Below are 16,335 nucleotides of genomic sequence, written 5' to 3'. Positions count from 1 at the left end.
ATTGTCAAACTCACCGCTAGAGGTGTACATCAGGCTGGGCTAACCCGAGTCCAGCACCACATGACTCGTTTAAAGTCGGTTCGACCTGTACTTATTGGTCGGACCGAGCCAAAGTTTTCTATCCTATTGGACTGGCCCAACACGAGCTTGTCTTGGGTTGGACTAGCTTGTTTATATTAGCTTTTCAATTTTTTTTTAAAAAATTTAAAGACTAATTTTTAGTTCCATAAATAAAAATATTTAAAAAAAATTAAAATACAAATATATATTTATGTACAAACTTAATTCTTATTAATTGTTATTTTTTTAATTTATATTGATATTGTTAATTAATTTAATTAATTTATTAAATAATAATAAAAATAAAAATAATTAATCCGGCTGGCCCGGTCCGAACCTAGCACGACTCGTTATGAGATGGGCTATGGGCTTAAACTGTGCTTAAGATTTAAAATAATTGAACCAGCTCGACCTGATTATTAAATGAGCCGGCCTAAACACGACACAAAGTACAAATGAGCTGATTTTAAATAGGTTAGGTCGACCTGTTGTATACCTCTACTTATCGCAATTAACTAATTGATCAGCGCACTCTCATAGTTCAATCTCATTCGTTCATCATTTAAATTAGATTTAATCCAAAAATTAAAACCTTTAAATGATTATTTTGATGGTACTAAATAATAATAGTTAACTCCAAAAAGTGATTAAAGAATTAAATTTCAAATTTTGAGGGTTAAAAAACATGAAAATTTCGATTTCATTGGAAATTTAAACTAAAACAATTGAAACTTTTTACAAAATTTCAACAATTTCATTTTGATAATATTTTGAAACTTCAAAAAAATGGAAATTTTCTAAATTTAATTCCATGAAAGTGATCAAGCGAGAAATTTAGCATAAAGAAAAAACTCACAAAATTAAGCAAAAAAGTGCATATGGAGGCCTGCGATAGGATTCTTAATGGGCCTCGCAGTTGCAAACTAGGCCGGGATTGGTCCCAAAGTTGTGTGTAACTGAATATCTTAGAATGGATCAGAATAGAAAGTGGGCCTTGTCCGTGGGCCTGTCTTTACATTCGAAACGCTGCTTCCCCGATCCGCCAACCCTCAATCTCCATAGCCAAGGGGAAGACGGCCATAATTGTTAATTGAATTGGTTTTACAAATTCTGATTTCTGAATTCCTGATAAAACCATCAAATTCCTCAGCCTCAGCCCTCAGGCGAGTCCCCAAACACGATCTATCTTTTATTTTTCTGTTTTTGTCTTCCACCCTTTGGATTTAGATTTCGCGTGCTTAATTGTTCTCTAACTTAGATACGATTTTTCTTAATTGATTTCTGCTTGCGCGCGCGCGCGTGTGTGTGTGTATGCAAGTTGGATTTGGATGCGATATTCGAATATGGCATGTTTTGATCTGTGGTTTGCTCAATCTGATCCATATCTGTGGATTTTGTGCAGGACCAAAGATGAAGGCAGCTATGCCTTTGCTACCATTCTTTGTGGCTTTGCTGGTTGCACCTCAGATTCTTTCAGGGTTGCCTTTGCCTTCCCCTTCCACAGTGCCAGCTTTCCTCTGGTCACCTCATTACCATCGGTATGTATTCATTTAGCTTACTATTTTATAAATCAAATCAAGTTCCACCTCCACAAATACTTTGAACACAACCGATTTGCTGGCTTTCTTATACAAGTATATGTGTCACTTGTATTTACCTCTAGAGGGGAAAAAACAAATAAAATTCAACTTTCACTAACGCTTGTCTTTCTCTCAAATTGAGGTCCATTAATTGAACTGGCGGCTACTTCTCGCTAAATCAATCTTTTATTTCTTTATTCTATGTTCCTCTAAATTATATATGCACTGTATGGGCAGCAACTTCTTATATGAGTGTATATATGTATATGTATGTATGCATGCTTATCGCACGACGCACATACTCACACAGACACACAAATCTGTTAGCAACTGTCTTAAGGGAAGCAATATGTGGAGTGGCTTCCGTTGAGCAGTAAAAGCAAGTTGTGTAGGTGGATCAACTCATCAGGTTTCCACTGAAATAGGATCCACACAAGATAAACACTTCCCATTTCTTGGTTATTGGAGGGATGGTGCACTTTGTCTTTGTTCTTATGTGGTTGTAGCTTCACTCTTATCTCAAATTAGTGCAATTCCAATCTCTTCTCTCAAACTGACCGAACTTATTGCCAGATCCAGCTAACTGGTGTGCTGCAACTATAGTTAATTCAGTGTTATGTGTGCTCTTATTCTTATTGCCTCCAATATTGAGAACTATCAAAGACAGTAAAGTTTATCACATTGAACACGTACAAGCAGAATTAAGGAATCTGGTATTTTGGATTATTTTGTTTAGAGTTAAATCAAACACCATTCTTTCAGTTGTATTGCCAACATTTCATCAATTTTTTATTTCTATAAGAAACACAATGCAGTCGGACTCTAAATTTAGTGTGTGCGAACCTAGTCTATCTTTAAGGTTTAGTTTTCAAGGTTAGAAAATTGAATTTTCACTCTTTCAAAATTTCTTATTGAGAGAACTGGTGTCATTGTGTAATATTTGCACCACAAGGAGAGGAAAAAAAATTGTTAAGCCGTTAGGGTTTTAAATTGTTGGTAATTTGAGGAGGCGAAAAATGCCCTGGGAGAGGATAGGGGGGCTGTCCTCAATATCTTGAAGGGAAGCATTTTATATTTTCAATCTAACTCTTGAGAAAAAAATTAAAAGCTGATTTATCATCAAATTCTTGGATACAGCTGAACCATGTCGTCTTTCCTACATGTGGTATCTCATTTGGTGGTGCTATACTGTCCACATTGTAATTTGGTCAAAATAATTGGAATATTGGTTGCATACTTGCATGCATCTTTTTGCGTGATATTTGAAATCATTTAATAATTATTTTTGGCCATATTATATAATGCTATTTGTTCTTCGTTTACTGATTATATGCTACAGAATGAAGGCAGGCATAAATTATCAAACCATCACTCCTAAGGATTTAGCAAAGTCTGTTCTTTCAGAAGGAGGCTGGTCAAACTTATTGGTATTTTGTTTTCCTTTTACGGCAGTTTACTGCAATTATTTTAATGTTTTAGATTTTCTAATGTCTAGTTCATATGAACTTCAAAAAGAGAGAAGTTGTTCTCTTTGGTTTTGTTTATTTTGTATTTTAAACTTTTCCTGCACCATTGCTTTATCTTATGCATATATTTTTTCAATTCCATAGTGCTCTGGCAACAAATTTCATCAGCCTTTGGATCTGGCTCTTGTCTTCATTGGTAGAGAGGTAAGAATTTTTTATGTCTTCCTTTCATCATGTAACCTTCTTATAAGTGTTCCCAATTCCAATGAAATCTACTTGACATTTGCAAATCCTTCGCTGTGGGTAGAATAATATACAGTGCTCTGTCAGTTATTTCATAGGACTTTATGTAACTAACTCTATTTATCTTGGATGTCTTTGTAAGCTTGAACTTAAAGGTTTTTGTTCTTATTTGCTTACTTTTCAAACTACTTTATGCTTTAATCTTGGGCAAATTACACGTTAGTACCTCAACTTCCAAAAGTTGCTCAAACATGCCTCAACTCACATTCTTTGACAACTACATACCTCCGTTAGATTTTCTATTAGGAATGTCATTATTTGCTGACTTGGCTTCTAAAACATATCCACTTGGATGGCAAAAATAATACAAAAATCAATAAACCTTTTAAAATGAAATAATAAAATAAAATGATTTAAACAAAAAAACAAAAAAAATCCCACCCTCGAAGCCCCCAAACCCCAGCAACCTCTCCCCCTCACAAGCGGGGCTTATTTTTCCAGCGACATTTCTTCGCCGGTCAGATGACGTCGTTGCAACAGTTTCATAGTCAAAGTAAATACCAGGATGAAGTCGTTGCCGAGGCCGTGGTACTTGACGAAGTGAAGGATACCAGACTCTTAGCGGTCGAGAAATGAAGCCGGCGAGGCTTTGTCGGTGGCTTCGACGCTCATGGAAGACGCCGCCGATATGCTGAAGAGTGGGAGTTCTCGGCGCGGGAGTTGGTCTGAGAGAGTTGAATTTGAGAAGAGGAGAAGAAGATCAGAGAGGGATGACGAAGGAGGTGAGAGAGTGGTGAGTTGGGGAAGTGAGAGGGACTGAAATGGCGGCGGCTATGGGCATGACTTTCACGCTAACAGAGTTTCCCTCTCTCTAAACAAAGCCAAGCTGATGATGCTGTTAGTTGTCCGAGCGCAACTGCTGTGCCGTTATAATTGATTTCGACCTGAAATAATAGAAAAACAACAAACATCCACAGATTTGCAACAATTTCAAGCACAAAGAGAAAACCCAATCCAAAAACACGCAATATTTGAGTTCCAATCGAAGAAAGATTCGCACAATCAAAAGGAATAATAACGATCTGCAGCAGCAGCGATTGTAAGCCGCGAGTCCTTGCTGCCGACGAAGAAGATGCAGGACAGAGGGCTCGTGATCTGGTCGCCATGCTTCTCGCCAATGAGCTCTTCTCTGGCGGCAAGCTTGTGCTGCTGCAGCTCTCCTTGAGTCGTGGGTCTTGCCGCTGCTGCTGCGGCGCCTTTCTTTGCCAGTCAATGTGGGAGGATGAGAGGTGGCTGGGGTGTAGGGGTGGGCTGGGCTTAGGGTGGTCTTGCAGCCTAGCGGCGCGAGTGTAGGGAGGTCAAGGCGGGCCCGGATTGGGGCGATGCAGGTAGCGATGAGGGTGAGGGGGGTTGACGGTGGTGACTACGGGGAGGGATGAAGGTTGCTGGGTTTGGGCAGGGAGGAGGGCTGTAGGTGGTGGGTTCTAATTTTTTTTTTTCAATTATTTCATTTTTAAATAGTTTATTGGTTTTTTTTTTTTTAATTTTTCTTGTCTATGTGGCTATTTTTTAATGGTGGAATCCGCATGTGCCACATCATAGATAATGGCATTCCTAACAGAAAATCTAACGGAGGTATGTAGTTGTCAAAGAATGAGAGTTGAGGCATGTTTGAGCAACTTTTGGAAGTTGAGGTACTAACTTGAAACAACATCAATAGTTGAGTTACTAGTGTGTAATTTGCCCTTTAATCTTTTATGGGAACTGAATAATAACTGTTTTCCTAGAATCAAAACAGTCTGCTTGGTTTGCAAAGAGTACAAGACCAGGGAAGAACAACATGTAAATTTGGATTTTCACTTCCTAGACATTTTTGAATGAGTATAATAACCATCACACTCTCTAAGAGCCAAATAGAGCCTTAAGAGTTATGAGTGATACAGATTCACTTTTTGGATGAGAATGTTGTTATTAACATTGCAACACAGTGAAACCTTTTGCTATTGTTTATGTCTAGGGCTACTAAAATAATACCATTGTTTTCTTAGTTGCAATCTTCAGATATTTCTGCAAACAAACATGCAGATCCAGCTCTTGTGGACTTGCTCAAAGTAAGTATAGTTTGCCTACTTGCATTTGGTCTTTTGGTTGGAAATTTATGAGTCAGGATTCCGAAAACTGCTTTGTTTAAAATATTTCCGTTTAATATCTAGCATTCCATGGTCTTGAACAGGTCTCTTTCACAGGATCCAATTTCTCCATGGCCTTCCCTTATGTTGCTGCATCAGAGGAGGATGCAATGGAAAATTCTTTGGTGTCAGGGATTTCAGAGATTTGTGGGCAGAATTTTGGATTCAGCAATGTTGCTTTCTTGGAATCATGCTCTATGGAGGGTGAAAATTTTCAAAAGCTTGCAAATCCGCATTCAGTCCATGTAAATCAACTTGACTATTGTGTATTACCTTATAAACTTTTGGGGTCTATGACAAAGTTCTGATGTCTTTTTTCCCCAATAAAATTGGGCAGGATTATCTTGTTTCAAGGATGGAGAAGAGATCAAATGGGAAAGTAGATTTGGTTGTGTTCTGCCATAAAGGACCTGATTCTTCCAAAGAACTTGATCAAACACATTCGGAGAGTATGTTAAGTTAAAACTGTTAATACGTTGTAATGCATATAATTAATCTAAGTTGTTTGGTTGTATACACAAGCCACACTGGTCTAGCAGATGGTCATGCAAATATTTCAATTGGATGTGCAGGTCAAATTTTCTCTGAGCTTATTAATTCCATGGATCAGTCTGGGGCAAAATATGCAGTTCTCTATGTTTCAGATCCCAGCAAGTCGATCCAATATCCTTCTTATCGAGAATTGGAAAGGTTTCTTGCTGAAAGTGCCTCAGGAAATGCATCAGCCAATTTGACGGCCTGTGATGAAGTTTGTCAGATCAAATCATCACTTCTAGAGGGACTTCTAGTTGTAAGTAGCTGTCTTCTACATTTTTTATGCTTGTTATTTTATGGTTAATGATCCAGCAGATATGTAAGCTATGAGGGAAGCTATTTTGGGGATACTAATTTTTCTATTGTTCCTTTAGCTTATACTTATGTTTGTGTGTGTGTGAATGTGAAAGATTGTCTTCTCTGTATCTTCTCCTGAAGTCCTTGTGATTGTCTGTACCACTCTCTTATTTATTGTTGCTTCTACAAGAGGAGAAATAGTTACCACCCTTGCAAGATCAGGCACACAGCAAGAGCAATAGAGCAGCAGCAGGCAGTGGTGGCTGGCAGCAAATGATGAGATTGGTAGTAATGTCTGTTGCTGCTACTTTGCCACTGCTGCATGACTGTTTCTTCCTATCTCCTTACTGTCCAAATGTACTCTGATATTTCTCAGAAAAATGACTTAAAACTGATGGCCACCTCTCTCTCTTTTGTGCTAAAAAGTCTGTTTGCGCGCTCTACTTATCTTTTATCTATGCATGCATATACGGATACAATCTTGTAACTAGTTCTTGTCCTCAGGAAGTCTGAATGCCCAATCCACAATGCTTGTTTTTATCCTTTTCACTCTCTTTGGTCCGTAGATGCAAATAATCTCACACATGCATGTGCACACATGGTAATATGTGGATTTGTAATGACAAGTTTGAGTGGCCTATTGATTTTTCTGGTTCTTTACAGATGCACATAATATGACTGATGCAGAGTCCTGACATTGTTTCTTTTTGCAATGGTTCAGGGAATTGTTTTGCTCATAATCTTGATATCAGGTATTTGCTGTATGATGGGCATTGACACTCCAACAAGGTTTGAGACACCCCAGGAGTCTTGACTTGTTGTACATGCAAGATAACTGTTTATCTGTTGTGGTGCTGGGTATTGGGTCTTAGGCATCACTGGAAGTAGTTGCTTGTTATATAGTTGCAGTGGGTCGTTGTTACCTTGTAATATTTGTTCACTTGCTCAAGAGCGTGTTCTATTATGTTGGAAATAATGCAATATATTTCATTAAGATTGCATGCCCATTTTAGGTATCCTCGGTGAGTTCTAGTAGAATGTGTATCTCCTGATAAATGATGTCCAGCGGTTGTCTTGGATGTGTAATGGATTTAACTGCAGAAAATTTTATCCTTTGTTATATCAATACTAGGGAAGAAAAACAGAAAATAAAATTTCACATATTCGTTGTGCTAGAATCAATTATTCATTTCTTGTCCCAATGGCATGCGATTTAAAGTTACCACCCTATTATATATGTTAAGTACCCCGCCCTCCCCCCTTTTCACCTTTTTTAACAATTTAACAAAAGAATAATCTGGAACCACACTAACCCGACCCTGTGCCAAGTGCCAACCCAGCTCATCACGACACCCCCCCCCCCCCCCAACTGACGGATCTCTCTCTCTCTCTCTCTCTTCGATTCTCTAATTGGACGGAGAAGGAGTCGCCGGCCTCCAGATTTTCGATCTGCTTGTGATACCACTCCCTGCTTGTGCCCATGTGGGTGCCCTCCAAATGGGGGAGTGGATCCATAACTATATTGAGAAACATGGATTTCGTAAGCTGGTTTCTCTTAAACAATATACTTGAAATGTCTGCTCAAATGGAAAGGCCTAAAGTTGAGCGTAACGATATGAACATGTTGAAATAGGCCATTGCTACTTTAACATCATGGTTTCGAGGTATGGGATTGAACCAAAAATTGTGCACTATGGTTGCATGATCGATCTACTTGGGCGTACTTTTTATCTTCGAGAGGCGCATAAGCTTGCTAGGCAGATGCCAATTGAAGCCAACGTGGCTATATGGGGGTCTCTTCTTGCCTCTTCTAATATTCATGGTGATGCTGAGCATGGAGAGCATGCTTTACAGCATTTAATAATGTTAGAGCCCCATAATAGTGGAAATTATGCACTTTTGTCTTATATATATATAGTGCTCTTGGTAGGTGGAATGAATCCGGGATGCTAAGTGATGATGAGGGACATGAGTGTGAAGAAGGGGAGTTCCATACAATTGAATCTAATTTTTGATGTGAAAGGATGGTGACTCCACAGTTTCATATATCAGATCAAAATCATTAGAGCTTATTAGTTTATAGGGTTTAATTATTAAAGGAAGTTAATGAATGAATAAAGAATGTCTCGTCTTTTGGGGTCACCATCGTAAATTGCAAAGGATTTCTTAACTTGGTCCATTGATTGGTCTTTTTTGGTTTAGCCTATTGATTGGTCTATGTTGCCGTAGTATGCAAACATAAACATTTGAGAGATGGGACCGAATGAAAGAGTAGACGATTGGAAATGCGGGGATGTCATGGTTGGTGTTGGGGAGCTCAAAGCCTCGACAGCTCTATTAATTTCCTGAGCAAACTTTCACCCCAACCATCCTCATTTCACCAACTACCATCTCTCTCTCTCTCTCTCTCTCTCTCTCTCTTATTTTTGTGAAGAAGCGAAGCGAAAATCCAAGAAAACAATTTATGGTTTACATGTACCTATTTGTAACACATGACACTATGAAAGCAATGCAATTTTATTTGATGCTTTCTCATGTCATGAGCTTTCAGAGACAGCTTAATAAAGAAAAGCGTTCCAGTATTTTTTTTCCTAGCTACTAAGTTTGCAGCAGAGACGTAAATTCTTCCTTCAGCATCGAACAGCTAAATTGTGAGATTTCTTGTCCCTCCCCTACAGCCTTCTGCCACTCTTTAATTTTCTTCTTAATTTTGTTATTTTGCTCAATAAATTTAAATACCCATGCCTTGTAGTTTGACTAGTTCTTTCCTTCTTTGCTAGCTAATTCCTAGCTCTGAATTAATTATTATACTCCAAGTTATTTGAAATGGGCATTGGCTTAGGTTTTGACTTGCTGAAATATAACTTGGGGGCTGCCGTGGAGCAATATATGTTTGACCTTGTCTTGGTCTTTTTGTTTAGGGCCAACTACCTTGTCTTGGCTTAACGTACCCCTGCTTTTCCTATGCAAATTGCAAAGCAGGAGTTTTAAAGCGCTAAGCTTCCAGATTCATGGTACTCTTTTCACTATCCTTTCCATTTCAGTCTCGGATAGGATATCCAGCCTTCATTTGATTTTACATTTACTCCCTATACTCTACTTACAGATTTCTGTAGCTTTATCATAATTTTCTTCATCTAAATTTATTAGTCATTTATTTACCGTACAAAGTTGAGTTGCAGGATAATGACATTCAACTGAGTGTGGGAGGGGAAAGAGTAACCTTCCATCATATGTTACAGCTCCAGAAGAAGGAAACCATGGCATCAAGAAAGCCTGTCCACAGCCTCAGCCTTGCTGAAACAATTCACTCTCTATTAGGATTAAAGTCACATATTACTTCCAGCTGGGTTAAATCTGTTTGTGATATAATAATAAACCTACCTTCTCAAGGACAATCCATTGACTTAAGAACCACAAATTTTGAGACAAGGGGTTCTTCAGAGAACCATGATGATGATTTAGGCTATGCTACCTCAAAGATTAGAGGTAAATCCTTATTATTCCTTGGTATCTGCCTATATTTTCTTTTTGTTTCCTGGGTGCACCTACTACATATGGATGTTATATTCTCACATTGTCTATCACTCTATTCTTCAACCACCTGAACCCTTTCTTATTCCCTGTAAACAGATGAACTTGCTATCTTGACTGCCCGCATAAATGAATTGAACCAAAGGAGAAGGCAGGTTTTAAATGAATTTCTGGAGTTGAAAGGTTAGTCATCTTCAACTGAAAACTATCTAGTTTTCATGTAGACTGGAAGTATATTGTTGCACTTAGTGTTCTTACTATTCTATCAGAAAACTTAATAAATGTTCTCAAGAAATCAATCCAAATAAGAACAAAATCCTCAAGAGGTTATCAGATAAAACATCTGTGCTTAGCCAAAAAATACTTCTAGATTCTTAGCTGGACATCCCTATTGAAGTTGACCCAAAACAATTTAAAAGGCAGAATTATGCTCAGAATATTTGTCATTGCAGGTAATATTCGAGTGTTTTGTCGTATTAGACCCAATGCAACGGGGGAGAACTTTGGCAATTTTATGCCTGTTGTAGCTTTGGATTCAAGTAATGTTCTTCTAAGACTCGCTGATAATAAGAGAAAAAGTTACAGTTTCGACGAGGTTTTCCTCCCAGGCTCATCCCAAGGTGGTTGTGTACACCAAAACTTTCTGTTTATAAACTCCAGGCCTTTTTTAACTTGCAATTTTCTTGTGCTAACTTGAACAAACAGCTGTCTGTGTTGTGACTGAGAATTGATTCTCGAAAAATTTCAGATGAAGTCTTTTCAGAAGTTGAGCCAGTCATCAAATCAGCACTGGATGGCTACAACACATGCATATTAGCATATGGACAGACAGGCACAGGGAAAACCTTCACTATGGTGAGGACTGAGGACAATCTGGTGCCACTTATGGGAATACTATATATGCATGCTTCAACCCAAAAAAATGCATGCTTCGACCAAAAAAAAAGTGCATGCTAAGAATCATGCAAGTCAAATCAAATCATGACATGGCCAAGCAAGAAAGCCATGTCATGCAAATGAAACCAAACTACTGAAAATTCAGTAGCCCACAAGACTCAACTGCATGCCTTGACCTGCCTGACATATTTTGAGTATTAAAGTTACTTAAGTGTGTTATGTATAATAGTCTGACCCTACTTGTTCTGGTCTAAATTTCGTAGGAAGGAACTCCAGATTTTCCAGGAGTGGTGCCCCGTGCAATTGAAGCACTGTTTAAGCAAGCAGTGGATAGCAACCATGTGTTTCTGTTCAGTTTCAGTATGCTTGAAATTTACATGGGAAATCTCAAAGACCTGCTAATTCCTCAACCAACAAAGGCAATGGATCCTATGCCACCAAGGTAAAGTACAATTATAGAATTGTTGAAAGACCCAGAAAATTATATGGTGAAATTAGATGTAGGTTTTATTTTGTGTCCATATCAACTTTGATAACTTATAATTTAATGAAGTTCAATCAACTTAATTCAACCTCGTTAATTTCTTGATTATATTGGAAGGTTGAGGAATTATAAACCCGCCTTAGTATGTCTGAATGTGCATATTATGTCTTTGCAAATGCCTCTTATTATTTATCTATTATTTGTAATGTGGGATGTTATTTGTTTTGAACGAAAGTGGTGTATGGATGCTTGAAGTTGAGCGAGTCCTTTTCATATCTTATCAATCCAAGAATTTCAAAGTAAAATTAGAAAATAAAAAATTTTCCAAGGTAACACTAACTGTAAGTTGTAGCTAGTTCATTTTCTCCGTGAAGCGGAGGAAATGATGGAAGCTAATTTCAGTCAGTTAATGCTCTCAGGGTCTCCTTAAATACATGAAAGTTTACTGGTTTATTGCATCCCTTTGTCTTCTTAAATTCTATGTGTCGTGTTAGGCATTGCCTTCTGAAATCATCCTACTTTTATTTGAACAGCCTCTCAATCCAAACAGATCCAAACGGTGGGATTGAAATTGAAAACCTTGTGGCTATTCAAGTGAGTGACTTCAACCAAGCTCTGAAGCTATATAGATTAGGATGCCGGTTCAGGTCAACTGCATCAACAAATTGTAACAAAACTTCCAGCAGATCACACTGGTAACTACTTTCCCCAATAAGAAACTGGCGGATTCAGTTATGTCTTCAGCTCTAGTTAATATTTTGGATCTTGATATTATAGAAAAATCATATTATGTTCTGAGACTATCCTTTCTAATCCTGTTTCGATAGCTTGATTCGCATATCAATCACAAGTAGTGGAGCGCCTGAGAGGCCACGGGAAACAAATAAAGTTTGGTTTGTTGACCTTGGGGGAAGTGAGCGTTTGCTGAAGACAAAGGCATGGGGAAGAAGACTAGAAGAAGGAAAAGCCATTAACTTGTCACTTTCCTCTCTTGGAGATGTTATCAGTGCCCTTCAAATGAGAAAGGGACATGTACCTTATAGGTAACTGAAACACTCAATGAATCATTTGGGATCAGCAGCATACATTTCCCGTTTTTTTTTTTTTTTTTTTTGTTTGTTCTTAAAGCCGCATATCTTTAAAGAGGGTTGAGAATTAAACTTCCCAAAGATCGTTGTAATGACAGTCAACAAATTCTTACTTAAATCGAATTAAGTAAGCTTTTTTTACTTAGTTTCAATAAAAAAAATTTACTTAATCAAATTAAGGATTCAGTTAGAGTCCAAAAATAGGCTTTTAAATAAACCAACTTGCTTTCAGTTAATATACTATTGGTATGAGTTAGAGATTTACAGTAACACTAACAAGTTTTCTACTCTACAAGCTTCTTAGTATGTAATATGCAACAATGCGTCATCAGTTATGATTTACTTTTGTTATACAGTTGGCTTATTACTAAGGCTCCTGCAGCATTATGAACTAATCCCTAAGTGACAAATTTTTTTACTAATGACAGGAATAGCAAGCTGACGCAAGTTCTTAAAGATTCACTTGGTAATCACTTTACCTCACTGGACTCCAGTATCATCCTTATTTGTAATAACTACCAAGTAACAATAACATGCCCTCCTCCAAATCTCTACTATATAAATGAGGTTGTTTTGTTCTTGCCTTTCAAGGTCTGCCACTAAAGAATTTCTTGGAGAAAACTATGCATGCATCAAATAGTTATATGCAACATGGAAATTTTTCCATGCAAATGCCTGCTCAGGAGATGGCAAGAATTAATATATCAGTATACCCATCCTTTTTGATGCGTGCTTCATATATAATTTCTTTTTTTCTTTTTCCTTTTTATAAGCTTGGTCTAAATATCTTCCTCCCTTGAATTTATTTTATTATCAGGAAAGGACTCAAAAACTCTAATGCTTGTCCATGTCAGTTCTAAAGAAGAAGATCTCTGTGAGACAGTATGTTCTTTGAATTTTGCAACAAGGTTGAGAAGCGTTCATCTAGGGCATACAGATTCAGCTGTAAGTAAATGTGACAAGTGACAAGTGACAAGCTGTTGTTTATATTACCCTTTGATAGTTTAGCAACCCTTGCTGCAGAGATATTAAACCTGACAAAGTAAAAAATTTCTTTTGCATTTTTTTTTTGGCTCAAATAAGTTAGGGGCCCCTCGGCCATCTCACAACCCAACCCTCTAGCTAAGGACTTTAACTTGCTCTCCAATCTCCCCTACATTGATACCCACCACAATTCTCTTAGACATAGTAACTTTTAACCCTGAAGCTAACCCAAACAGCTCAAATCTTAACCAGCTTCTTTTGATGAAATTGGAACACGATACATGATCAATATGGACTAAATTACATAATTCAGAGCAACAAATTTGAAAAAAAGAAGAAAAAGAAAAACAGGCACACTAATATAAATAAAAGCAACTCTAGACACATCACAAATTGCATGAAGTTAGTCTAATGAATATATTATCCTGAAGAAATAAGAGAGTTTAGTCTAAAGTCAATTTATGATCTTTAATAAGACAATGATGTTCAATCCATACACATACCATAGGAGGGTGGAAACGTCATGTAAAAATTGAAACCATAAATAAGCATATTGGTGCTAAATAAGTACATTCATTTGATAGATGAGTAATCATAATCTACATGGATACTCAAAATAGAGACATATATTCAATAAAACCTAATCTGTTAGCTGTATTACCTGTTTAGCTTGCTACAAGAATACAAGTGCCTTATCAGAACCTCAACTCAGCTGATGCAAAAAACTGCTTTTGTATTTATTATAAATTGTTAACTCCTGTGCCTTTATAATGACTGAAATCAGGAAGAAAGGGAGAAGGAAGTTGCAATGACAAATCTGCAACAAAAGATGAAAGAGATTGAAGTTGAGCGCCAGGATGTTAGGATGAGTATTGAGAAGTTAAATGAGGAATTAGATTATCAAACAAGGATGGCCCCGTCTTCCAGTGAGCAACTGGATGCTTACCATTTATTTAACGAACTGCCCCGACCTAATCTTAAAATAAACAGGACTGAGGCTAGAAATATCACAGCAGCTCCCTTATCCCAGGTACCAAGATTTATGAGACCTACTATTTGCAGTAGAAGAAAATCTGGACCAGAACACGTAACTTCTGAAGAAAAAGTGAGATTCCCTGCAATGAGAAGGCCAATGAATCAGTATGCTAAATCAGTGAATTTACCCGTAAAGGGTTCTTCAGAAAACAACTCGGAACGTAGTACTTCCAGAAATAGCTGTTTAGTGGCTTTGAATGTGAAAAGTAGTGCAGATGTTGAAACAGAATACAGTCAAGATCTATCAGAATGTGATATTAAAGAGGTTGTATTCCCAGAACAGGAAACATCAACAAAATGCTCAAATCATCACAGAGATCACCTCTTTCATAGTGAGGGATGTGAAAATGGAAATAAAAATAATGCTTACTCTGCAAAATATTTGAAGGTTGATAAATGGCTACGCTTAAATAAGAATGCACCAGCTACCAGGAGTCATTTCCATAGGAACAAAAGGGTTCTAGTTATTCCTACCCTGGAGAAGAAACAGATGTGCAATGGACAAAAAGAAAGAGACAATTTGCAGGATGAGAAAGTCCATAATTACAAGTTTGCAATGAAACAGATTGTCAACCACAAAAAATTGGAGAAACATGCTGATGCGGAAGGATCTCAAAGGTCCATGCAAGAAGCTGTTACTGACAAACCTCCCACAAATTTGAAGGATTATGACACTATTGACTCGAGATGTAACTCTGATTCTTCATCAGATAAAATTGTTAAAGAGATAATGATAAATATAAATGGCAAACTAGATGGCGTGCCAATGGAGATACACCCATGCAACACTGTTTATCCACCTGATATTTGTTGCAGCAGTTTAAATTTGAAACAAGATGATACTCGGGTCAACAGTTTATCCACAATGCAGGAAATACTTGGTGAAACAGAATGCTCAGACAGTTCCTTGCCTAACAACAGTAATGGGTGCCAAATTTCTACCTCCAATATAGCTTATAGTATTTTGGACTCAAGAGAAGGTTCTGGCATCTCAATTTCAAGAATAGAACAAGAGTCATGCTGTCATAAATTTCCTACTGCAATGTGTGGAGAAGATAGTGAAAAGGAAAACTTGGACACATTATCTCAGAGCTCTACAGAAGGGACCAGACCTGGCCTACATAAAATGAGATCTCAAAGAGCTTTATTTATGGAAAATGCAACTCCGAAGGAATCAATCAAGCCGCAGAAACTGATAAAGTCACAAGAAAATAATGTGAACTTAGGTAAGAGAGATAGTTACGTGATTATAAAATATTCTGATATTGTTCAATCTTTCTGTACTTTCATCCAGCTGCCTTCTTTTGCAAACAACTAATGTCCTAATGATTATGTTCTGGTCCATGGTTTCACAATTTTCTCTTGCTCTATTTTTTGTCAGGAATATGCCATCTGTTTCAACAGAAAATTTCGATTTTGTGGGCCAGTGCTCTCCTAGGATTAGGATTTCAAAACTTGGGACTAGAGCAGGAATTCTACCTTGGTTTAATGCTTTGAAGCAGCTCAGTAGGTGATTATAAATACTTCTTCATAAATCGATGTTCTGATGATTCTGTCCATTCGCTAGGTAGCAAAATTCAATGAAATAAAAGATGTTCCATTCATGTAAAAATGTGCATTGACAAATCATATTACAATGTTTTCATGGTTAATATCTAAATTGTCTTCGGTCCGATCCGGCCCAGATACTTGTATTGTGCTTGTGCTGGCCCCGTCAATTTTATTATGATTTTAATTGTGTCATGAGCAAGAAAATAGAGGAAATAAAAAACAAAGGATGACGTGTGAGTGAGTTGGCACTTGCATTCTTGCTTGTGTATGCTTGCGTAATCTACCAGTTGCTCAAAAAGACAGAATACAAACTTTGGAAAGACAATACCTGCTTGTTGAGGACAAGGTTGGAACAAATACACTGATGTAGCAAACTTCCTCTGACATCTAAGA

The 16,335-nt window shown here is 37.5% G+C and overlaps 2 protein-coding genes across 2 annotated transcripts; both read left to right on the top strand.

Annotated features, from left to right (window-relative positions):
• The first annotated feature begins 1,116 nt into the window (after positions 1–1,116).
• On the top strand, positions 1,117–7,547 carry LOC147295937 (2-C-methyl-D-erythritol 4-phosphate cytidylyltransferase). The gene is made up of 9 exons (XM_086229510.1): positions 1,117–1,223; positions 1,463–1,598; positions 2,980–3,067; positions 3,251–3,310; positions 5,398–5,460; positions 5,583–5,783; positions 5,876–5,987; positions 6,111–6,328; positions 7,091–7,547. The coding sequence occupies exons 2-9, from the start codon at positions 1,471–1,473 to the stop codon at positions 7,181–7,183; spliced, it is 963 nt and encodes a 320-aa protein (XP_086085636.1). The 5' UTR covers positions 1,117–1,223; positions 1,463–1,470; the 3' UTR covers positions 7,184–7,547.
• Positions 7,548–9,602: 2,055 nt separating this feature from the next.
• Positions 9,603–15,891, top strand: LOC147295936 (P-loop containing nucleoside triphosphate hydrolases superfamily protein). The gene is made up of 11 exons (XM_086229717.1): positions 9,603–9,858; positions 10,003–10,086; positions 10,356–10,523; positions 10,652–10,758; positions 11,064–11,242; positions 11,818–11,979; positions 12,112–12,327; positions 12,801–12,838; positions 13,190–13,317; positions 14,141–15,617; positions 15,773–15,891. Exons 1-11 carry the CDS (start codon positions 9,603–9,605, stop codon positions 15,886–15,888), a joined length of 2,931 nt encoding a protein of 976 aa, XP_086085843.1. The 3' UTR covers positions 15,889–15,891.
• Positions 15,892–16,335: the final 444 nt, after the last annotated feature.

This window comes from Dryas octopetala, chromosome 1 (assembly GCF_963921425.1).
Source record: "Dryas octopetala chromosome 1, drDryOcto1.1, whole genome shotgun sequence".
In the NCBI taxonomy this organism is placed as follows: Eukaryota; Viridiplantae; Streptophyta; class Magnoliopsida; order Rosales; family Rosaceae; genus Dryas; species Dryas octopetala.
This window is presented reverse-complemented; position numbering and strand designations above follow the sequence as displayed.